The 26,153-nt window shown below is 41.8% G+C and overlaps 1 protein-coding gene across 16 annotated transcripts in view; it reads left to right on the forward strand.

The window, feature by feature from the left end:
* Nucleotides 1–26,153, forward strand: part of Rbp6 (RNA-binding protein 6) — a 1,060,856-nt gene that overhangs the window by 410,692 nt on the left and 624,011 nt on the right. For all 16 annotated transcript variants that reach the window (XM_083128271.1, XM_083128266.1, XM_083128274.1 and 13 more), the window contains exon 5: nucleotides 9,780–9,821. In XM_083128271.1, coding sequence (XP_082984397.1) covers nucleotides 9,780–9,821 — 42 coding nt within the window. The remainder of the gene's footprint in view (nucleotides 1–9,779; nucleotides 9,822–26,153) is intronic.

Genomic DNA, 26,153 nt, shown 5'->3' on the forward strand with positions numbered 1-26,153 from the left:
TTTTTGTTCTTTCATTAGTTGATTAGTCTGTTATTGTTAACATGGAGCTTCCGGTGTTCTGTCTCCTTAACAATCCTGGGAAGGTTCTCATCCCGCGTGGCAGGAGGGGCTGGGAGTTCCCTCAAGGGGAGGAAGTGCCCCCCTCTTCCCCCTTTTCTGACATTCTTCAGCTCGGAATCAGTCGAGCATTTAACTCGTAACTAAGCCGCAGGTAAGGTGACAACCCAAGGTTCGCAAATGGAAAGAAATGAATTAATGTTCTTGTAAAATCCGTACAAGTCGTGGCTTCACTTGTGTCCAGGATTGGCAAAATGTTTTTTTTTTTTTTAATGATGATAATAAAATATTTCTTGTTTTACTCAAGAAAGAAAAGTTTTGAACAAATAAAAGTTTAAAACATAATGCCAAGAAGACTTATTTCCTAAGAATAATGGTTGATAAGGAATTGTTAATCATGCAAGCAAAGACTTTTGTTTCTAGGTATAAAATAAACACTTGACTACTTGTTAAAATACTATTTATGTCGCATGTAGCCTCTTCGAGAAGGTTCGGCTATTCCACAGTTGCCACAGGTAATGTAAGGGACCAAGTTTCACATCCACATAATACTACATATACGAGATGATAAGAGTTTACGAAGAGAAAAGTAACACGCATTTCCAGCTTCAAAACTGCTTTTATTTCCTCCTTAATTTCATTTTCATTTGTTGGTATTGCTCCTAAGTACTTGAATTTGGAAACTGATTCAAACGAGTTATCAATAATTAAATTTTGATTGTTACCTAACACTTGGTGTTGGCCTGTAAGCATACATTTAGTTTTCTCTTTGCTAACTTCCAAACCTATCTCTTTAGCTTCTTTTGAAAATATTTTTGCATTTTTCTCAATTGTATATACAGTATATCATCCCCTAGCAAGTCTACATCATCTGCATATGCTAACAACTGAGTCAGATCATTTAATTTTAGTCCTTCATAAGTTTATCTTACCTTCGCAACAGCATATTCTAAGGTAAAATTAAATTCAAATGGAGATAATGCATCCCTTGTTTTTAACCATCATTATTGCCGTCACAAGTAATTGTAATGTGCCTCTTTTAAGTCAGTTATCGGCGTAGATATCTTTTCACGAATTACATTTCTTCCGTTAGGTTAATTGATTTCATCAACGTGTATATTTAATGAAAACCACTTAACATTTCGTACACCTTCTGAAAGTTTGAGACTATAGGACTGTACCAGCCTTAGATGGAAAGTTCCGGTTGAACCTTTACCAGTACAGATTACGTGGCCACTTCGTGAGGGAGGTTTCCCTAGCGGCCTTGAGTGAAAGGTGACGCTGTTGCTTGATGGCTTTCATCCCGACCAGAGCTTTCCAGGGACAATCGCAATCCAGCCATGCCACGATGCAAATCGACACCAACGGGATATTAGCGACCAGGACGGAACGGGAAGACAGGAAAATTCCCGGGGTAATTGGGGGAAGTTGATACGGGAGAGGAACACAATGGGACGTTTTTGAACCGCTGTTGTGCAACAAGCAGGTTCGTTCCCCCGCATCGGACACGGGTTCTACACGTCATGGTTGGTTGGGTAGATAAATCAATTAGTTTCCGTTTGATCTACCCGTGACCCCCGTGTTGTGTTCGGCTCAAAACTTCTCGGCTGGGTTTGTTGTGTGGTCCTGTCCAGGATCCAGGGAATTCTCAAGTTGATGTCAACGTGAGGATTTTCTTTTTCGTTTTTTACCTCCCAGAGTTTAGGGTTGTTGTTGGATGTTATTGAAGGATATACAAAAATTGCTCTGGCGTAGCAATGACTTTGATTTAGGAAAACGTGCCCCGCCTGTATTCTAAAGTCTCTAGAATTAAATCCGTTTAGAATTTATATTTGGTTATCCAGAGGGCAGTTTTCGTGTGGATTGAACTCCTAATTTACACATGGAAAAAGTAGCCGTGTTTGCATGTATAGTAACAATACCTACCTTTTCGGCGACGCACTTAGCCCATGATGCACCTCAAATACTGAAGCCATCCCGATAGCGTAGTGGTAACGTCGTCATCCTGTAATCAAGTGGTCCTGAGTGGTTCGGATTCCACTTTAAACTGTAGGTCCAGTCCCCATTAGCCTATCTGTCAATAAGGTGGTCTTAAAAACAAGCTAAACTCAACCTCAAACACTTTAAGTATAAGCATGAGTGTTAATCAAATACAGACAAAAAGAGAATGTGGGACAGACTTAACGCAGCTCAAATTAGCATCTGTATTAGCTGCTATTTACGAAATCTGCAAGCACTTCACTTCAGCACTGGTCAAGTTGACTACAACTGTTATTTTAAATACAGTAAGCTCCACTAAACGTTGTTATGGTCTTTGGAAGCTTGAGACCTGCAGAATATTTGAGTTGAATGTGTTTTCAGTATCGCAGGGTGGTATTGGACGGGGGATGAGGGAGAATTCCTCCACTCTGGTTCCTGCCCTCCTTCTGTTTGTCAATTTTTGGTACTTGGGGAAGGGGGAGGCTATGTTGTAATTAATATCTTGAGGATAAAGGATGGTTACTGGACTCAACCTGTGCGATTTTCAAATACCAGTGTCGCAATAATGCAAGTCTACCACCCCAGCAAGTTTACGAATGGAGGTGAGAGTTTGGCAATGACGTCAGTTCGCGGAAAGATGCATGGGAAGATTTTTGTAGAGTAAGATTGATTGATTGAGTTTGTTTTACCTCGATTTTGTGCCACTGTTGGCTAATTGCGAAAATGTGGATTAGTGATATGATGATATTGATGAATGGACACTCGCAAACACCTATTCGAACCCAGGACCTCTGGTGTCGTAGCGCGGTGTGATAACCACTCCGCCACGGGGTCCGGTTGTGGAGTAAGAACACTTTCCTATAGGTATCCAGGCACTGGGAAATACGTATAGATGAACAAGGATCCTATGTTGATAAATGTCAAATTTCTGCGATTATACACGCAAAAGTGTACGAGAATTGTTTTTTTGCATTTGCACCTCTTAATAAAGATGGTGAGTGACACCTTAATTTCAGTGCTGTAATTGCACAATATGAATTATAATTTCGTGGGAGTCAGCCTTCAAGCTATTAATACCGTTTACGCACCTTAGTGGGCTGCGACTAACGTTTCTGTCTAATACTGCTTGTTTCACTAATGGAGGACACATGCACAAATATTCTCGAAATCGTTAACTTATTCCAAATAATAATAATAATTTGTGTATTCCATTTTCTACTTTTTTCTTAGATTATCACTTTAGTATTCTCTGTTCTCTTTCCTTTATTTTTTCGTTTCACCCAAAGCTGGTTTCCAAGTGAAATTACTGTCACTTAAAAATAACGGTTCGGGATATCGCTAATCCAACCTCGAGGAGCCCGAAAGCCCGTAGTTTCTCTTGACTCCCGGAAGATGCCGCCACTGATCCCAGATAAACCGAGCTCCTCATTTCCATACTCAAATTAACGCCCCGAATTCTCCTTGCTCGCTGCTGACCTCTCTCTTCCCAATCCCCTCTCTCTCACCCTTTTCCGAACCGCCTCCGGTTTTTCGCGGGGAAAAAGGAGGGGGGAGGTTTTGTAACGTCCCCCCCTGTAATTTGTGTCCAGGAAGGATCTCCCGAGAAAGAATGAGCACGGGCGTCGTCCGGATGTAGGACCCTGGAATATGCCTGGCTGCAGAGTCCTACCTAACGCGCTTTACCCTGACCGCGGGGGCGAGTAAAAAATAGGGCTGGAATCTACTTAGGGCCATAGATAAACCCTTCTATGTGGATAATAATGAACTGGCTATGGAGTCCTACGCTGTTGCAGATAATTCTCGGCCAGGCTGTCGGATTTGGCGACAATAAATATCCTTAAAAATGAACAAAACCAAAATATCCTCCCCTTTCCGCGGTCATATTAAACGAATGCTAGGGAGGGGGGTTTAGGACGAAAGAAATATATATGTGTGCGCATATTACGGACGTGAAGGTGAGACTCTATCTTGCGGCTGATAAGAATGAAAAAGTGGTTGTTAAATATCCCGGTTCTGGCCCGAAATTGCTGAAAATTATCGGTTGCTGTTCCCGACGGAGTGTTTTACTGTGTTTTTCGGTATTTGTTATCACTGCGGGCACGTACTGCCAGTCTCTCGTTATTTCTTTTTCTGTTTTTTTTTTCTGCTCGCACATGCCTATCGTTTCTAAGTGCCTGAAGTATGACTCTACTTTTTATTTTCGCAATGGACGCCCCGCTCCGTATCTATCTGCTGCACCGCTGTTCTTCGTTGGTTGCAGAAATCCAGTAACTGTCATGAATGTTTCTTCATATACTCGTTTGTTCACTTCGTTTTGAGGTGTTCACTTAAATGGGATAAATTTCTCGCATTTTCCACGGCTTTCTGTCGCAAGCCACCTCTGGTACAGTCCACTCTTCTATTACTTAATCTGTTTTTCTCCTTCCTGTGTGCTATTTTTGACTCATCATCATTTACACTTCTGTGTTCTGTAACTCAACATTTCTCGACATTCATTCCACACTAGTTCACTGTGCCATTACATTAACTTCTCTTTCCACGTATCTCTCATTATCCACTCACTATATTCTATGTGCTTATACATTATCTGATACCCATATTTTCCCCCATCCTTACTCTGCACCCTCTTTCTGTAACAGACCGCGGTTTTTTGTATTCCACTTCCATTCTTTCTTTTTAATTATTGCCCGTTATGACGCCAAGGGCCTTGGGTTCGAATTCAGGCCCGGGCATGTGTGTTCTTTGCGAGTGTTGCTTCATCAATTTCATTATATGGACACTCAGCCTCATCTTCGTGATTAGCCAAAAGTGGCAGAAAAGCGAAGTAAAATAAAGCAAATCAATAATTTTTTTCAATTATTTTATTTTCATAATTTCTCTTTCCACACACTACCTTTCTTCAAACTTCAGATGTTTTTTTTTTCTGTAAAGATAATGGAACGTTTGGTGAAAACGCTTACATGTCCAAACGTTCTCATGTTGCCAGTTCCTTGCAGCTTACTTATTGAATGACCCTCGTATATGTTTTTTTTTGGTTGTTTTTTTTCCGCTGGTCTTGGCACACGTGCATTGCTTTAGCAAACTTGCAAAAGCTTTTGGATGCACGGATACCGTACCGATGGAGCAATAAACATGAAACGTATGGAACAGAGGCGGACGCTCGAACACGGGAAGCGGGCAGCATGCTGAAGGATTGCTCCTAGTTACGCAGAACGCCGACAGCCATTCATTTGTTTTTTTTTTTTCGAGCGGCATTTACGAAAATCGGTTTCCAAGCCGTGTGTGTGTGTCTCTCTCGCTCTCCCTATCTTACTGGCGGCGCGCGTCCCGTCAGTCATTTGTTTTCGTTACTGGTCGAAAGTACTTGAGAGAGGCAGAGGGATTTTGGAGGGAAATTGAGAGACCGGGCGGCCGGGGGAGGATGAATGGTTCACAGAGCCCCCCGCGTGGGTTCCGTTCCGACGAGCAGGCTCGAGTGCGGGCGTACATCATTCAGTTTCACGGCATGGAATGGAATTGTATTCCGGTTCGGAAAGAGGATTTCGACGAGTGTTTTTTTCTTCTTCTTTTCTGTTTCCTGCTAAAAAAAGAGAGAGGCTGCGAATACAGGGTTGCTGACGTCATGTCGAAGCATCTTTGAGTCACGGTTGAAGTAATATTGCGACCCTTATTGATTCTGTTTTTTTATCTTGTCCCTCTTTGTGTGGCAGTTCATAGCTTTATTGATTTCGCAAGGGACAGTCGAGTATCTACTTGCTTATTTACTAACTAGGTTCGCTACTAATATGACAAAAAGTCTAAACAAATTCCAGTGCTAACGAATCATTTGCCTTCTTAAGGAGCTGTGAAAGAGGCGTCTCGCATTTCAGTCTTTTAAGTCTTGGTCTGGAAGTGAAAGTCTTTTCGAATTGCACTTCGCCTGCAGCGCCTAATTCGATCAGTAGATAGCACTAACAAACATTTTTTTCACTATTGAAATCACATAGCACTTTAAAATATTCTTATACAGTAAAACCTCGTTAATCCGGAGTAATGGTGGGATAAGTTGACCGGTTTAACTCAATTCCGGATAAACTGAAATAACATAAAACAACAGTAGAAAGTGCATTAGAACTCCGTTTATAGCAACAAAACACATTTATTATGGTGCATTTAAAGGGCATAGGCCTAAATACACTATACAGTACAGTAAAATATAAAGCAATGCACTGCCACATTTAAAACCTTGCATTCTGCCCCCCCCCTTGCCTGTCCGGATTAAGCGAAGTCCGGCTTATCGGGGTTTTACTGTACTTACATTTCCACAAATAGAAGAACTACAACCAACATCCGGCTGACTTTCGACTTCATGATTTCCAACAAATCAACAACGAGTGCACAAGTCAAGTATCCAAGCCTGCAACGGATCGTGCTCGAAGCTACGGTCTCGATTGCTCGTTTAATTGGCGCTTTCGAACTGCACTAGGTGACGTCACTTCCGACAAGACCGTACTACAACCCTGCTTTTTGGACCTTTCGGACAGACCCTTAGTTCCGATTGTGCCTTCTGTAAATATTTTTTCTTTGAATACTCGCTACCTGTTGTTTCTTTCTTTATCTTGTTGAGACGCTGTAGCATTCAGAACAGACATATTGATTCACATTTGTAATGTGATCTGGAGAGAAGGAATACGCGACAAAACGTACCTACCACCTGGGCGGATACCTGCGAAGGGTCTTCTAATGAGTCTTGAAATATTTGCGTTGCGACGAAACATACCACTTGATGGCACGGCATCAAAAATCGAGTCGTTTGTTATCACAGTTCCACACTGTTATTCGAATTTCCGCGTTTTGCAACCAACTATTCACAAAGTAATCAAAGAAAAGAGTTAGCTTCGCTGATTCCAGCCATCCATCATAAACTTCCTCCGTTTTTACGAAGGTCAGAGCGGCACACATGCTTATATGCAAAAGGATTTCCTCATTCTCTCGATACTCGACCGAAAGTCCTACATTTTGAACTTTACGCCAAAGGCATTTCTTAAAATGGAAGAAGCACCCACTGATTTCTGTCGAAGGAAGCACTTGGCGAATCGCAGATATGGCTGCCAATTTGGGAGCATGAACCTATAACCTAACCTATCCTAACTCAAGGTCAAGTTAGCTGGTTGCTGATTCGGGTGGCAGATAGCGCACCATATTGGAATGTGTGACACGTCAAGGGCAAGTTCAAGCGTTTTCCTTGAAGTGGTACGTTTTGTCGCGGAGTAAATATTTTGAAGTTATTAGTGTTTCCTTCACAGGTAGCTGTTTATCTTTCTTGCCTCTTGCTACAGCGACTTCCATTCTGCTATTTGTCATTTGGCAGGAGGACCGCAGCGAAAATACTCTGTTTCGTCCTCCACAACAATGAAATTCAAGGAATGTTTATTCTCTCAAGAAATTTTCAGATTGTCTTTCATGAAACTTGATGTTCATTCGCAGCTGTAAAGCGGTGACGTGACGACACCCTTACACCTCCCTGAAGATATTGCGATAATTCCCACCATGCCCATCGCAAGTTCTTGACGTGTTGCCAGGCTGCAGATTATGAACCACACTATAACATGAACACGTTACTGCACAGGTAGATTGCACACGTGCTACAACATAAAATCAGTCAGATTATTTAATTGTCGGACTGTGTATGTTATAAACATTTTTACGTTAGCATTTGTAGATAAATTTGAAGATAAATACCGTTCAAAATCGAACTTTTCAAAGCGGATCTTTGGGGAGGTAAATTAGGGGTGTGCATTACATCCACAGACTCCGAGAGTTCAATCTTTTCATCAGAGTTAAGCTTACAGAAGCTGATATGGGTACAAACCCATCGGTATGGTATTTGTCGGTTCTCTCCTGCTAAGGGAGAAATACATTCTGTGTTTTCCTGAAGCAAGATCCGAAAGCATCAGGGACAGACGAGAGAAAGAGAGAGAGAGAGAGAGAGAGAGAGAGAAAGAAAGAAAGAAACGGGCCTTCCACGGGAGACGTCGCTTGCCAAATCACGCCACCGGAGAGCGTATAGCAGTTGAGACGTCCATCCCCTTGTCTTCTGTCTTGTCGGCCTGTGTTGACTGGGAGCTGGGACAAGCGCTCCGAGGCACGTGCTTTAAATTATTCATGAGTTTTGTCTCGTGGGAGTCGGGTGGAGAGGTGGTCGGAGGCTCCGTGGAAAGGGATTTCCATCCGACCAACCCTCACGTCCAACTGTGATTCTTCGTTGTCCTGTTGCGGAGATGTCTTGCTGGGTTGCATAAGTGGGAGTTTTGGGCGAGGATGTTACGTTTCTCTCTCCCCCCTCTCTTCTCCCTTTTCACCGACCTACGCCGTTTCACTTTTGATCCGCCGCTGAGCCTCAGGCTCTCGGCCACCTCCTCTGATCCTTCCGCATCCTCGAAGATGTCTCGCCTGTGCCCTCTCCCCCAGCTTGATGTGCCCGTTTCAAGCTGACACCTTGATGGATCTGCTTGCATGTACGAGGCTCGTTCTGTTTGTTTGCGTCGTTACAACTCTTGATGATGGTGCGCAGTTGATATTCAGGCGCTGCTCTTTTGAAATCGATGCGCAGAAGCGTTAGGCTGTTTCTTTCCGTTTATACCACTCTAAATTATTTAAGAGGGAAGATATCCTTACTTTCGTTATTGAATAATTTAATATTATCAAGTATGCTCAGTTTTCCCAATAAATCCCTTATTATACGTGAGAGGTAAGTAGAAACAGTCTTCGTCTGCTGGCAGGCCTTGCGTGTTATCTATTCTGTCCTCTATCAGGATCGTGGTACACAACACGTGTTTCGTTCTCAACCTACCACTCAATTTCCTTCGCGAGGAAAATTTGAACTCTTCTCTGCCACATTCGCAGCGGTGTGGATGAGATGACGATGCACACAAAGTTGGGGGGGGGGGATTTAATGTAACAATCTATAAGGAATTCGCCCTCCATATTCGCTCATTGCTATTATTTAGTTGCTCTTGCAACAATGCTGCTAGTCGCTAAGATCGCACCAAACATTTGTTTAGCAACCATTAGGCCCTACTTTCAGCTGATAAAGGACTCAGCTGTACCAGTGTTTGTATACGGGAGACATTTGAATTAGCATTTTTTGTTTGACGTTCTTTCCTCACCGCTACAAGCTTTCAGGGTTGCCAGAGGCGTATATTTTTCCATACAAATAAAATAGCCCAGAGTTCATTGCGATAGAGTATCGTGAAACCACAAATAGTGTAAGTGCTTAAATTCCACAAGTGCCTCTCACTCCTGTGAATGTAAAATACATAAAACATCGTTCGCTTTGTTTCCACGCAAGGGTGTTTCGAAATTATGTAGAAAGAACGCGTTACTTTTAAACAGACGTATTAATAATTTGAGAGGCCATACCTTCACATTGACAGACTATGGAAGAGAAGTTTTATTTAATTCGAAAAATAATCAAAATTTTTACACTTGAGTTTTGTGTGAAGAAGTGGGATAAGTGTAGCACATTACGATGTTCATGCTTCATTCGTCTGCCAAAAGAAAAAAATACCACTGGCAATCCTGTTTATATCGGTAAGTCACATGCCATCAGGTTGACAAATAGAATTTTTCCAGTGTACATGGAAAGATGTGCACATGCACAGCTTATTTAAACTACTATCTTGCATGATTATTCTTGGTATGTATTGTATCTCATAAGACAAATGCATGCAAACTCACTGACATGTTCTTTTGTTTTTCAGATTGACCCAAAGGTGGCGTTTCCTCGACGAGCACACCCGAAGGTAAGTGAAGAGTTACTAAATGTATTATTTCTCCTTGGCCGTTGAAAAAATTCGTGTTAGTTTCGGCCCAGATTATAGTTTGACTCAAGTTCTTTTTCCTGCCAAACCCAAGGTGAGAATGTCGTCATTATAGCGTGGACCTTACTTGATATGTGTCTTAGAGTAACGTGTTAACTATTCGGTATCTGGAACTTTTCGAAAACAGTCATTCTTATCATCAGGTTGCAGAATACAATTCGCTCTCTTGAACCAGCGATTCTCAAACAAGAGTACATTTAGACACAAAATACACAACTCGAAACTCGACAAAATTTCAAAATCTATATGGCTGCCGTCCTTCATGTAGCCACAGGCTCAACTTTGCCCATGAATTAGGAATTTCTAATTTTGAGAAGGAGGTCACAATTTGCGTTATTCATACATACATTATTGTCTGTGTTATGTAAAATTGATTGATTTAGTTTATTTTAAGCAGGTCTCCGTGGCGGAGTGGTTAGGACAGCACGCTACGACACCAGGGGTCCCGGGTACGAATCCAAATCTGGGTAATGGTTGTTCTTTGTGAGTGTTCCTTCATCAATTTCATCATAGTACTCATCCTCATCTTTGCAATTAGCCAAAAGTGGCAGAAAAGCGAAGGAAAATTAACCATATCAATAAACAAACAATTATTTTACTTAGCTTTTTTGCCAGTTTCGAGTAATCGCGAAGATGAGGATGATGAGTGATGATGTGGTGAATTTGATGGACACTCTATAAAAACACTTATGCTCACACCCGGATTGGAACTCGGGACCCCTGCCATGTTATAGGAGAATAACTGAGTCTTAATGATTTGTTAGTGTAGACAAGTACATAAGGCTGACACTCGCCAGTTATTTTGATTATGATTACTTACAAAAATACATTACTTGCATGCACACGTCGTAATGGAAAATATGATAGGTTTGTCTCGTTCTCTGGATCTCTGGTTGAACTCCTAATGACAGGGTGGCTACTCACAGGGAATTCCTTGAATTTCGGGAATTATGCGTGAATTCTACGTGACGTTTTCTCCGTAGACGTGTAAAAGTGCAACTTGTATTAATCCAAATGAATGCATACATTTACAAATGCCCCGAGGCAGGTTTTTAACAGTTTAACTTTTATTTTTATTGAAGAAGGAAACGGAAGTTACGTGGAAGTAAAATAGAATTCTCTCAATCCTATTTCTTTGTTAGTGTCTTTGGAGGGGTGACGGTTAGTTGCACCCCGAGAATACCTAAACGGGCGAGATGCACCGCTAAACTCTTCGAACCAAGGGGTGAGTTGCACCGCTAAACCCTTCGGACCAAGGGGTAAGTTGCAGCGCTTACCCTTTCTCCGCTAATTTTCCCTTCACACTTTTCACAGGCTTAGGACTGTCATGGCTAAAAGCTTGCGGATGGATTTCCTTTGTCTAATTTTACCTCTATGTTTCAATTTTATTTCTTCTTGTCCTTCTTTGAACTGTAGTAGGAAATAGCTTTTAAGAAATCAAATCTTTTTAGTTCTTTATTCTTATATTTCTGCTTCATTTTCCCCATATTTTCCATTCTCTGTTTCAGAACTTTATTAAGTTTCTTTGTGACATCTGTATTATTTTCTAAAGCATATACATCAACTTGGGTCTGCTTAATCACTTCAATAAAAGCATAAATATTTGCATTAGGTGCACTGAAATTGGAATTGAATTTCGCATGAAACGATTCACAAACATTAGTTGTTCGCTCTCTGTCTACTTTATCTGAAGCCCAAAGTAGCTATTGGTGGACAATTGGCATCTTCCGAAATGTATGTATCTACCAAGTAATCAGTGAATTTTTCCAACTTTTCATCCTGAGGAATTTCCGACATGAAGCCCCTCTACAAAACAATCAGCAACTTCCTCATGATTGAAATATAGCAGACCGAATGGCCAACGTAGCCACTTACCAATATCAGAATCCTTATCTTCATAATCTTTTGCCAAACCTAGTTCCTGGATATTTCTCCACCATGACTGAGATGCATGGAAACGACATCCTATAATGTTTCTTGTAGGCCAGATCTTCTTAATTGCTGAATGATTGCCAATTTCATAATCAGCGACAACAGGCTTCGGCTCGAATTTCAATTTTAATTCTTCACAACGCTTTGACAGCAACAGTAACATATCTACGTAAATGCAGGCACTTCTGTTTGGCAATAGAAAATGAGCAAGCTTTCCTTTTAACACTATTCGAGATGGCTTGTCTTTTCAAGTTCTTATCGGGGTCATGGTTATGGTTCACATCACATTTTCCAATAACTGTGGCATTTCCGTCCGTATAAATCCTTGCTAAGCAATTTTTCGCTCATCATGAATTCCATTATTACTAAGAAACTTAAACAAACGATAAGACATTCGATACTAACTAACGTACCTTCAGACAACACACGTTACCACAGCACATGCAAACGCCTGTTTGACTAGAAGAGAGGCGGACACTGGCTATGACGTCATGTATCCGGAACCGGTGCAACTCGCTTGTTTGGTCACGAGGAAGTCGGGTGCAATTCGCCCAGTCGTTTGATTGACATGTTATGCTAGCGGTGCAATCGACCCTCGTCCCTTTGGAGACCAATCTATCTGACAGGCGGAAGATTATTGCAAGATAAGATAATTTGAAGTTGATTATGTAAAGTTGAGAGTGAATTTTTTATACAATTTGCAATGTTTCGTATGTTAGTATAGGTATTCCGTAACATTTGACTTGTGTTTGTAGATGTAAACTTTACACCTTAAATTGAATATTTTAAATAGCACGTGATATTCCGTTTAATTGAATGAGAGTAGAATGTTTTGGTACGTCGAAAGCACACAGACCTTGCTTATAATGCATTTAATCACACAAGTTCTGCATTTAATCACACAAGTTCTCTTAGAGATATCCTGGCTTTTATTTTACCTAACTTATATGTTTTTTTGGAAGCTCGCAGACCTTTCGTATTGTTTCGTATTTGTGTGGTGGTGAGAGGCCGTAATACGTAAGATTGAAATAGAGAATACATCTGCTTGTACCTTGAATTTTTGGAACGTTCTGCCTTGGAAACCGGGAGTTATACTTGAATTATATCATGGTTCCAGAGTGGCCATCCTGAATGATGGCAAAGTCTGGATTCTGCCCTATTCCATTGCAAATGCTCTCTGCTTGTGGTGTCTATGTATCAACCTTACGCTTGTTTCTCCTGAATACGTCTGAAGGAAACGTAGTGTTCTGCGTCCAGTGATATTGGAATACCAAATGTTAAGGATACAATGCACCCTATGTCCACGTAACGTTCCTCGAAACAATTTAGCACGATGGGAAGTACAGAGCGGAGAAGATCGGGTGATGGAGAGAGGACGATAGAGAAAATTTAGGCGATAAAGAAACTGAGAAATGAAGGCAGGATAGAAGAGTGAGAGAGAAAAATCTGTGCTCTGTCACAAAACTTGGCTCCGTTACCCCCTTCAGAAGGTCTGCAAGGGAGCGTTATTAATATTACATGCGCGTTCCGTTCCGACATCCTTCAAATATTAATATCTCAATTACCGGGTTATTCAAACGCGTGTCCGCATCTCTCACACGCACAGAGCTCTGTTGGCTTTACTACCCCTTCCCCCCGCTCCCCCCTATGTTGCAAGTGGAACGGGAAGGGAAAGGATGCAGAGAGGGGGGAGGATAACAAGTGTGAGTGTACGTGCGTGCTCTGCAAAACTAGAAGATGCGCACAGGATGCTCCAGATACGCAGCATCCGAAGTTTTCGCTGGTGGGGAGGAGGGTTCAAAAATGTTCGGCGACTCTGCGAAAGGGATTAAGAGAGAGACGGTTAGCTAGTGAGGGGTGGGGGAGGGGGATAGCTGCAGTGGAATTAGAGAACAAGACAGACGTTTGCGACCGCCATGATACTTACTGGCAAAATTCCTCGCCGTCCCCCCTTAAATACCTTCCCTTCAGGCCCTTGCCGTGTTCGTCATTCTTATGTTGATATTGGAGAGCATTATTTTCCTCTGCCACGCTTTGATCTGACTTGTTGGTGCATTCTAGATCTACTTTCTCCATTTTGTTTCGATCCCATGACCTCTGAGCTACGATTAAAATTAGTTCTGTTACGCAGCAACCTCTTGGGTGACGCTTGGTCAGCGCATCAGTTCCATCACCAATGCTTTCTTGGTGTCCAGATTGAAACCTGCTATTTCTTCTCAAGCAACCTGCCAGTTGTTCTCACGACGTTGCATCATACCAAACATTTTTGTGGGTCTCAAATGCCCACACGGAACGGAAAGCAAACCGGCCTATTCGCTACGTAATCTAGAATTTTAATTGAAAGGAATGGCAAAGAATAATGTCCGTTTTTTTGTTCCATCTCCGATACAATCTGATGCACTTTTCTGCTTTGTTCATGTGTAATGAGCTATTTTATACAGTTTCTCGTTTAAAGAATTTATTACATTTTTGTTGTTACTCATCACGTGTTTCGATATAGCATATGTTCCTCATATGTTTGTTTACTATTTTTGGTAAGTACACACACGCGTTGTGCTCACGGATTACGTCTTGAGCAGGACGAAGCAAAATTGTTACTTTTTGCACCTACCGCACCATAACCCCCACTGTGGGGATATAGGAAGTTGACCACCTAATGCGCTTGACCACCAGGCCGACGTTGAACATTTCGAACATCTCGTGATCTAGTGTTTGTTTTCAAGATATTTGGGCTAAGTAGTGAACTAGTCGTTCATCCAGGTTCTTCCAGTATTATTTACAAGATCTTTGGGCTAGTCGTTCATTAGGATTCTTCCAGCATTATTTACAAGATATGTTGACTAAGTCATGAACTAGTTGTTCATCCAGGATCTTCCATCATAATTTACAAGATCTTTTGGGCTAAGTAGTGAATAGTCGTTCATTTGGGTTCTTCCAGCATAATTTACATCATCTGTGGGCCGAGTAGTGAACTAGTCGTTCATCCACGTTCATCCATCATAATTTACAAGATCTTTTGGGCTAAGTAGTGAACTAGTCGTTCATCCAGGTTCATCCAGCATTATTTGCAAGATCTTTTGGGCTAAGTAGTGAACTAGTCGTTCATCTACATTCTTCCTGCGTTATTTACAAGATCTTTTGGGCTAAGTAGTGAATAGTTATTCATTTGTGTTCTTCCAGAATTATTTACAAGATCTTATGGGCTAAGTAGTGAACTAGTCGTTCATTTGGATTCTTCCAAAGTTATTTACAACATCTTTTGGGCTAAGTAGTAAACTTATCGTTCATTTGGGTTCTTCCAGAATTATTTAAGAGATCTTTTGGGCTAAGTAGTGAACTAGTCCTTCATTTGTTTCTTTCAGAATTATTTAAGAGATATTTTGGGATAAGTAGTGAACTAGTCGTTCATCCAGGTTCATCCAGCATTATTTACAAGATCTTTTGGTCTAAGTAGTGAATAGTCGTTCATTTGTGTTCTTCCAGAATTATTTAAGAGATCTTTTGGGCTAAGTAGTGAACTTATCGTTCATTTGGGTTCTTCCAGAATTATTTAAGAGATATTTTGGGCTAAGTAGTGAACTAGTCGTTCATTTGTTTCTTTCAGAATTATTTAAGAGATCTTTTGGGCTAAGTAGTGAACTAGTCGTTCATCCAGGTTCATCCAGCATTATTTGCAAGATCTTTTGGACTAAGGAGTGAACTAGTCGTTCACTTGGGTTCTTCTAGAATGTTTTACAAGATTTCTGAGGTTAGAAGTGAAATAGTCGTCCATCCGGGTTCTTCCAGGCTTTATTTACAAGATCGTTGGGTTAAGTAGTAAACTAGTTGTTCATCCGGGTTATACCAGCATGTAGTCTATCAGGACAACCAGTGTCACCTGGTGATCTAGTGTTTAAGCAGTACTGGCAGAGTATCCTGAGAGTACTTTATAAAAGTAGCTGCTGTTTTCGCTGGATCTACATATGCAAAGGTGTTTCCATAAGCCCATCGCTCGTCCAGTCCATCAAATTCAGAGTGAAACCAGCTCTTTCTGTTCCACCGGCCTTCGTTATTGACACGGCCTCCTCGCGAAGCAGATCTTTTGAATGGAGCCTGTTTACAAGATGACGCAAAGAACGTCGGGGGTGGAAGTGCGGGGAGGGCGACCTGACGTGTAGTGTTTGTTCAGGGGAATAAAAGAAGGTCTTTTGCATGAGACAGTTGAAGGTGAAAGAGGCACAGAACTCATCTCTTTCCCCGTACAGTGTTTCCATCCGGGAGGGAAAGTTGCAAGTTTTAGGCGTGCCCTGAGCCGGAAAACATGTCCTGTAGCTTCTGAGGGTTAGGGTGACATGCGGCGAATTGTCTGCTTATGAATTTTGATTTTATGATACACAGGAAACACTTTTACACGATATTTACAGTGGAATAATACTTGCGGTTGTACATATCAAGCTCCAGTGTCCTAATTGTTGCGTATATTACATGAAAATACCTACTCGAAGCAACATGCATGAATTGCACACTCACAATACATTAATATTTCATTTTGGAAACCTGTTCGTCTCGTTTCCATGGCAACGTGTAACAATATACATAGGCTCCTGAGTTTGGGCGTACATTTATGGCACGTTCACCCCATTTTTTAATAATACAGACCTAACGGTAATTCATTACAGAACTTCAATGTCGTTGCTTTTTAATTATTCTTATTTAGAGTCGCTTTCCTGCCATTTTTGTTGTCGCAACGTGGGAATGGGTGATGATGAGATGCAATTTATGAAAGGACATACATAATGAACACCCATACCGAATTCGAATCCGGTAACTTTGGTGCCCAGATCGAAAGTCAGAACATCATTTAATACAATACAATTGTTTATGCTGTAATCACTAATACAAGGCATGCTGTTTCTTTGCAACATTATTTTGATGTATTTGATTATCATCTTGGGGAACTAACAAGGAGCAAAGTTTCTTAAACAGCCCCATGATTGAATTGAATAACGCTTGCGGATCAGATCGACCAGAAGCGTGAAGAATATAAATCTAGATTTGGTGACAAGACGCATGCGGAGGTTGGCAACCTTGCAAGGAAAGAAAAAGAACAGTAGGAAAAAAGGTGAAGGAGGCCATTTTGAAAGGAAGTCACAAACAGGTCGATTTGTCACTGATTCATCAATGCGAGACGATTTTTTCCCCCTTCTCTTCATTACCTTCCACCTCTCGTATTGGATCATCCATTGTGATTTGCCGTCGAACAGAATGTCCTTTCGCCAACTGCGAACAAACTGATGGGTGTCCGTCGGAATGGGGGAGATTGCGCAATATTTCGGCTTGACATCACCTTATGAAATGCCTCAAGCTTATTTTCTTCGTGTGGGGCCACGCAACACTTGTGCTGCGAACTACAAGGTTACGTGTTGGATACCCAGGCGTCTATTCTGGACAATCGTACAAGAATCCACGAGACAGAAGAAAACATTCTGCAATGTAAGAATGAATGGATGAAGTAAAATTGTCGGATGCGTCGGCACATCTGGCTATTTTGCACCCTTCATTGTATATGGGGAAATATCTCCTTATGTAAAGTCCTTACCTAAGGGTTAACAAATAGGGGTGTAATAAGTGACTTGATAAAGGCTATTCGTGCAAGGTTGTAAAAGCAAAAAGTAAAGTGCTCCCTTGTGCTTTGCACCACGCCATGAAGGCGTAGAGGATAAGGTCTAAATATGGGCGAAGGTTTAAATATGGGTTTTGGAGTTATCAGAGCTCCCGGGTGCTACAGCCTGGCAGAGGCTATTGGAAATGGTTATCTGTCCAGGACAAAGGTTGAATGAATTTACAAATTTAAATTTTCCGCCATTATTTAATTACAATTAGGTTAGTTCATCAAACATTGATAATCTTTGATTGGCAAATCTATATTTACATCATAATAAATGCCCGTTGTCTTAAGCGAGCTGACTTCATTAGATTGTTACAGAAAGGTGAATACATTAGTTCAACAACGCCTTGATTGGCGCCTTCATATTTGCGTCACAACCCGAACCATACAACATGTAGTATCATGGACATTAACAAGGACTCGAGGTAACACTATATAGATTTTTTCTTTTAACGTGGTAATTCAAAGTTACAAAATAAGTAAGGTCGTAACAGGCAATGAATAATGCAAGTACATAAGATTGAATAAATGCTACGGCCGTTACTAATTAATAGAATTTGTGCTGAAATTAATATTGAAAGTCTAACAATGTCTAATATTGTTCCTGAATTTCCAATTATTGATAGTATTAAGTGTCATTATGTTTGCTTCTAGTCGCACAGATAGAGTTACAGGACGAATTAAGTTTCTAATTATTTCAATACATACGTAATTCGTATTAATAGTGTTGGCCCTCTGGCACTAGGTGTGCTAATATGTGTTTTGTATTATTAATTCACCCAAATAATATAAAGGATAATCATATTGGTAAAGCTAGTGTTAAATTAAAAACTAAGTGACTTGATCTAGTAAATACATATGGGAATAGTCCTATTGAATTATTGAATCAAATTATTTAAAATTGACAGCGGAAGAGACCGGCTAGTCTCAAAAAAATAAAAACCTCTGGCGCCATCTCCCGACAGAGATGATAAACAGTTCGGAATATTAAAAGTTTGCTTGAGGAAAGTAAAATTGCTACATTCAATAAGATTGTTAATGTTCTCCAATGTGCTCTACGAGCAACGAACATGACGTCCTGCAAAGGGTCACTTGCTATAAGTATTCTTTCTGCGTCGTTACTACGATTACGTGTAGGCTGTTTCGTAGAAATTTTGTGAATAAATCTTCCAATATATTAACCTACATACCAAGTTGCTAAAAGTATAAGAAATGGTTCGCAGCACACTCTCCCCCTCCTATCCTTATCTCTCTCTGCCTCTCTTTTTCCTTATCTCTTTCTATATTTTTCACTTTCTCGTTCTATGGTTTTTCTCTTTTCCTATATTTTCTTATTCCAGTATCTGTGTTTTGTTTCCCTTTCTTATTCTTTCTCTTCATCCCTTTCTCTCTTTCTTTCTCACTCTCTCTCTTCCACTTACTTTCACTCTCTTTAACTTTTTCTTTCTCTTTTCTCCATTCTCTGTCTCCTTTTCCCCTCTCACTCTGCCTTTCTCTTTCACTTACTCTTCCCTTTTCTTCATTTCTCTGTCTTCTTTTCTCTCATTTTCTCTGTCTCCTCCTTAATTCTCACTTTTCTTTCAGTTATTCTTTCTCTTTCTTCATTTCTCTGTTTCCTCTTTCACCTGTCCCTATCTCTTTCACTCATTCTTAATTTCTATTCACTTCTGTCTCCTCTTTCCCCCTCTCTTTTTCTCTCTCACTATCTTGTTTTCTCTTTCCCGTCTCTCTCTCTATCCTGTTCTCTATCCTTCACTCTCTAGGATGTCGAATGCAGAATGTTTGCACTGATTTACACTGTCAGGTCGACCACAACAAGGGATGGCGTTGTGATATGGGGACGACAAGTGGATCACGCTTACCGCTAGACCACCGAGGCCGATTAACCATGTTCACACGAGACAATGGAAAATCTCCTTTCTTGCAGCGCTTTTGCAGCCCTGCCTCGCGGACAGACCTGAATGCGCGCTCCCAGAGCCACTTACGAACGTAAATGAAGCCCCCGGTACACAGAGGCGGAATTAGAAAGGGGCTATGTTTGCTTGGTTGGTGAACTTAGCCACCGCTGGAATCACGGTACTGTGTTCCGTGAAAGATGAAGCCATACGAGGGAGCAGAGGCATCGCTAGCAGTGAGTCGGAAATTAACCTTTTTGCGAACGTGCTTCTGTGTGATCCAGCTTCGACGTCCGCTTTGTTGCAAATCATTTAATTTGCCAACAAAATATGCTAATCAGTTTTGGGGTCAAAATTACTGATTACCATTATGGTATATTATGTTATTGTTTCCCTTTCAACAGAACCGACTTAGTCACTCGGGGGAATACGCCTAACTTTTTTTTGGCGGTTTGTAGCTTCGCTAAATGAAGGAGTGTCGCAATGAAAAGGATGTTAAATGAAAGCTACATGTTTTGTTATTGTTACCTATACGTTTTATTCCTGTAAGTCATATAGCAAAAGGACCAGAGAGAAATAAACAGATGAACGTCAATTTGGGCAAATCACCCCGTGTTCAGGGTGAAATGCCCACCCATTAGGGGTAAAATGCCCAATACAAGAAACAATTGTTGTAATACTTGACATGACATACGCGTATTTAATGGAAAAATAATACACGTCATTAACTGGAAGATTATTAACGTTTGTTTCGTAAAACAGAACATCATTTGTACAGCGTTTCTAACAACATTTATTTTTAATTTACAATAACCTCTTTTACTGTTTACATTTGTGAGAAATTGCATTGCACTTTGGACACATGGACGTTAATTTGGTACATATTTCATGCATCCACATACAACGGTTACACTGGATCCAGTCACATTGTGGTCCTATCTTATCATAGTAATGCCCATGGGCATATTGTACTTAATTTCTGTGGGCAGATAACCCCACAGCTACAAGCAGAAAATTGAAACACTGGGTTGGCAACTCTGAGCACCATGAGGCAGTTTCACTCTGCATATGTTTCCCTCACTCTTGATCTTTACACCAAATATAATTCAGTTTCTTTCTCTCTTGGGAATATTATTGCACGCTGCACATTATTACTTCAAAAATTGTCATCTTACCTCATAAAATTAACCCTGGATGGTTTCAGATTCTTCTCACAAGCTCCAAACCTGCTGCCTCGTCTCACCACGGAGGGCGCTTTCAAACAAGAGTCGGAGAGTTGCCATGACATTGACGTTGCGCGAGATACGAGGAGGTGGGCATTTAACCCCGATGGGCATATTCCCCCGAGCGACTCTATATAAATATTCTCTGTGACAATGTTTGACCACCTTTTTGTACCCCCTACGCCAATAAGTAACGAGAGTCGTACATCTTGGGAGTGTAGGAACCACCAATGAAGAAGGTTGAGTTGTCAAATGTATTTTTCCCCCTACTGGAACACGAGGAGGGGGCGAAATAAACTCTGAGGAAAAGGGGTGAGGGTCGTCGGAGAAAAAAAAATATTACGGGTCATTATAAACCAAGACAGCCGAAAAGTGGGACAAGATGTGGCGACATTTCTAGTTTTCAATCGTGGCACTCACTTTCATTTTTTTTTCTTGAAGAAGGGGTACAACTGGGATGTCGCAGCCTGGGTATATTGTACAGTAAGATGGAAACGTATACTCACACATATACTGGATAACTAACGTTTCTTAACTCACTATAAGCACTTATATTTACCCCTAAAGTACCCCTATGTTTATTTTGCTTGTATTTATAGGACATTACGTCTTTCCGTCTTTCATTCGCCATATAATGAATTGTTTCCTGGTCCGATATCCGGTGGAGGCACATAGTCGTTCGAATCTCACTTTAAATTGTAGGTCCAGTCACAATTGAGTCTACCTGTACATAAACTGTACTTAAAGGAGCTCAGAAACTCCCCGACTTTTATTCTCGTTTCCCACTGTATTTCCCAACTTAATGCGTATTTTTATGTAATACGCTGTTTTGAAATAACGTCACACGTATAAGCAAATTCAAACGTCAACATGGTAGAGTCAGATTATATTCACAAAGCCCCATCCGAACCGGGTGGGTCTAGCTGTCGAGCCTACCAACAGTGTAGAGCGTGAGGAAGAGGTTAGCGATAGGTACTGGATTCCGATTATGATTGGATGCTTCGGGAGTTACTCGATCCCAAGCTGTAGACGCAGAACACCCAGGGATGTTACGAAACGTATCGTACCCTACCATACACCATCTCTTAGGTAACCCGCATCACGTTTCGAATTGGCAAGATATTTCGAGGCGACAGGTTAACTAACCACTACACTCAGAGAGGTCGGGGTGTGTTTTGACCCCGGAGCGAGGGGTTCCCTTTTCGAAACCCGCTTCGTGACTTTAATCCTCCGTTTTGCAAATGATACTCTAAGGTTAAGGCGGAAAGGAGCCTGCAAGCTACACCATGCAGTACCCTTAAGACGTGACCTCGCGTCACTCGTAATGAGAGCGTATTATAATCCCCCTAATCCCCCCCCTCCAGGGCTTGCGGGAGGGGAGGGGAGGGGCGGTCGGTCTTAACCCGATGATACCCGCTGGAAGTAAGTTACGCGCCAAAGTCTTCTTAGGACATGTAAGTTATCAACTGGGCCGGCCAAGGCAAAGATTTAACGAGCATGAAATCCAAATGGTAATTTGATTTGGACTTAATTAAGGACGAGAGGCGTAGCGGAGGCGTGCGGGGGGGGGAAAGGGGAGTGCTGGAGGGGGTAGAGGATTCTAATGAGGCCTCGGCAGCAAGGACCGGGGAGGCTTGGACTCCCACTCTGTAACTTCGAGATTTCGTATGGATCGCTCATCCTACGGCCTGGCTCCTTGGGACCTTCTTTAATATGACAGCCGATCTTCGTAGCGGAGTGGTTAGCACAATGAGCTACGACGCCAGGGGTCTCGGGTTCGAATCCCGCCCTGGGCATGCGTGTTCTTTTTTTATCGCCTCTTCATCGATTTCATCAAACCATCACTCATCCTCATCGTCGCGATTAGCCGAAAGTGGCAGAAGGGCAACGTAAAATAACCTTATTCAATCAAGCAATATTAACACCACTAAAGAATAAACTTCAAAATTCCATTTTTGTCTTTTCCGTCGAAAGCCAAGGAGGGTCACATGAACCGCTGAACCATTCAACTTGGTCCAGTTGCCGTGGTGAGGGAAAATTCTTCTGGTGTTCTGCTTTCCCAAATTTTCATTTCATTTTCGAAACAGGTGGAAGGAACCCTCAACAAGGCCAAGCACGGCGAAGCCTTATGGTTGCCGCCGCGTAACAAGCGAATGGTTCTCAGATTCCTTGCATCTCCCTGAAATGCGAGTGAAGGGTGCATCTTGACAGCTAAAGGTGTCGTGTACGAAGAGACAAAGAAGAATCAGGCGTGTAGCAACACCGCTCCCCCCTTTCCTCCTTGAAACTCCCACAACTGGTCTTCGCTAGCTTCCGTCAAAGACCCAGCCTTATATCTGCGTTTTTATAAGTTTCGAATTTCTTCCTTCCTACGTGTACAAAACAGGATGTGAAATAAAAAAATAATTGCGATTGGCAATTTGCCTACTATTGATGGATTGATTGATTTATGCACAGTAAGGCTAATCGGGACTGGACCTACAGCTTAAAGTGGGATCCGAACCACAATGTGCCTCTACCGAGTGTCGAACCCGAGACTCCTTGATAACAAGGCGACGACGCTACCACTGCGCCATCGGGGAGATCTGCCTACTATTATCTTTGCCATTGACTGTATCTGTAACTGAGGCAACGGGCGTTTTGCTTCTAGTTCATTTTTTCTTTTCATCGTACCTGCTGTAATATCCCAGTCACTGTTAACATCACGGTATATATGAGCGACGTTACCTAAAGCAACGGCTTTCCATGACAATTATCCGGAGATAAATTTTCATCTTCAACTTTTGGTGCAAAATTATTGTTGTCGCCAATTGTTCATGGCTCCAAACTTTCAGTGATGGATTAGCCCAGTGTGCATTGTGGTAATAGTGCGTCGACTGCAACGGACAACATCCAGAATTCGAAGCTTGAAGAATAGAGAAATGAAACCAAAAGGAGATAAGGGAGGGTAAAAGAGGGTAATCGTGAAACAACATTCATCCACCTGAGTCAAGCCATCCGAGCAGCCAGTCTGTTGACCGAAAAGAAAGAAGGGGGAGCCTTGTTGACTTTAGCTAATGCGAGCCGGCGTGTTTGTGCGCGGCGTGACTGGCAACCGATCGGAGGTGCCACCCAAGAACATTCTTCTCTTGGCTTCAGCGGGGAAGCGGTTTGGAGAATTCATGTTGCAGCCGAGGTAATGTCTCCGATGACTGCCAAATGTGTGCGTGTGCTACCGAGGTGCGTGTTGGAAGGAAGGTCCGTTAGCTTATGGTTCTTCCAGATAGTTGTATACTTACGAGTAGCATGCAGTAGGATCTGAGACATGTTGCTAATTTTATTTACATGTACGAGGGGAAGTCAGTAAATACGTTAAAACTGATGTGGGATAACTGAAAATATGTACGAGATATTGGATGTAGAGAAGCTTTTGGTCTAAATATTTGTGTACGTTTTTGTATAAAGAGACGATCAGTACAGTGTGCGCTGGCATTCATTTTAGATACAAGTTGCGGTCTAAATATATGTTACCCTGGACGTAGTTTCTTCAACCACCAACCCATAAAAGTAGGTAGTAGGGACGGCCTCGATTTTCGTTTCGGATGCAACGGATAATACGAATATTCGGATATCTGGATAATCAAAATATCCGGATAGTACGGATATCCAAATAATCCGATATCCGGATACAACAGATTTGATGAAGAATTCGTAGAAGATCCGTACAGTGAAATACGAAAATGACGATTAAGAGATACGTGGATAGCCCGTAAAACGGATGAACGATAAAAGTGTCCGAGTAATGTGCACATTCGGATAATTCGAATATCTGGATATTCAGAGTATCCGGAGAATTCAGATATCTGAATATTTGAAATCCGCATATAATTTTATCCTGATTTGCCCATCCCTACTAGGGTCAGCGTTCGGCGTGTTGTGTTAGCGAGGTGGAAGGGGAGGGGGGTCGTAAACTTGCTTTGCAGGCGAAGCTGGGCTCCACGGGAAAGTCAACTCAAGCTGATTCCACGGTCCACACCCCCATCAATCGGATGCGGATTGAAGGGGCAAAAACCCCCCGAACATCCTCATCGTTAAGGTCGCATTAGACGGATAACACATCCGCTTTTGTTTTCTGCACCGCCCGGGTATTGATCTCACGTGCTCCCGGGCCGGCCATTTTGGTCTCCGCTCGAGGGAGGGAGGGGGCACCTTCCCTCCTTGCATCACGTACGCAACATGAACAGTCCCCCCCTCTCCCCCCCTTTCATCTCCTTGACGTAAACACAACAATACTCGATGCTTTCCATTCTCACGGAGGCCGGCGGCCGTTCCTGTCCTCTTCCCCATCCCACCGATCCTCTTTTTTTTCCCTCTCCCTTCTCCGGTAACCATGGCGACGGGATAAGAACCAGATCAGGGCGACTGGACTTGAGGAGAAGCGACTCGAGCACCATCTGGCGAGCGGGAAGTCTGAAGATAACCCGGCTTTTCTGATGTCGTGAAAGGCAAGACTAGTAAACCGCTTATCGCGTTGTATTGTCTTCCTTTTCCTCCCCCATCTCTCTTTCTCTCTCGCGCCTTAATCCGAACCCATTGCCATCTTCTGCTCAACCCGAACTCCGTACCAACCGCAAAGTAGTTCCCCAGCTACTTGTGTATCAACGTAAGAAGGATGGATTGCGAAGTTAAGGGTTTTGCCTACAAGTAATGGAAATTGTGAATATCTATCCTTATATACGAGGTTTGATCATTAAGTAATGCACAATTACTCTATGGTAGTTCCTGTAAAAGTTTGCCTAATCACAGAAGTCATGCGAACTATCAGGATCACAGAAAATACGCAAGCTTTACTGTATTTGTCTATAAAATATAACTTAATTCAATGTAGCAATTAGCCTCCCCGATGGCGCAGTGGTAGCTTTGTAATCAAGGAGTCCCGGGTTCGATACCCAGTGGAGGCACATAGTGGTTCGGATTCCAACTGTAGGTCCAGTCTCGATTAGCCTTACTGTGTACAAAGTGGACCTAAAACATCAACTCAAACCAATGTAGCAATTAGCCTGTCCAGTGTACCTTTTGAAGTCAACAAATGCCTTCATTACTTATTGATTACTTCGAAACCACCTCAGATTGAAGTTGGAAATAACTTTGTGTTATTTAAATACATCGTTGTATGTAATAGTCGACCTTTCTCTTGCTGACCTCGAAGATCAAAAATATACTAATTTTTAGGAATGTTTATGAAATCACTGATAGTATAAAGACAAAAATCGATGAAGTGACACTGTATAAAATACGTGCTTATTTTATTCTGTTATTCTAATTTGTAAGATGGTTCGAGAATAGATTACCAGTCAGTCTATGTGATTAGTATGCACCAGCATGCAACATACCGTTTTAACGCACTAAATGAAGCTTAAAATTGTTGTAAAGTAGAGCGATTGTTGCGTAATTTAGCAATGAAATCGGTCCAATATAACAAGGTCTTTTCACTTTAATGTTGAGTGGTTGAATCACGATGTTGGAACTGACTGTTTCTAGGTTCAAGTCTCGCTCCTAAAATGCGTGTCACTTTCTG

This window comes from Lepisma saccharinum, chromosome 9 (genome assembly GCF_977018435.1).
Source record: "Lepisma saccharinum chromosome 9, izLepSacc3.1, whole genome shotgun sequence".
NCBI classification, from domain to species: Eukaryota; Metazoa; Arthropoda; class Insecta; order Zygentoma; family Lepismatidae; genus Lepisma; species Lepisma saccharinum.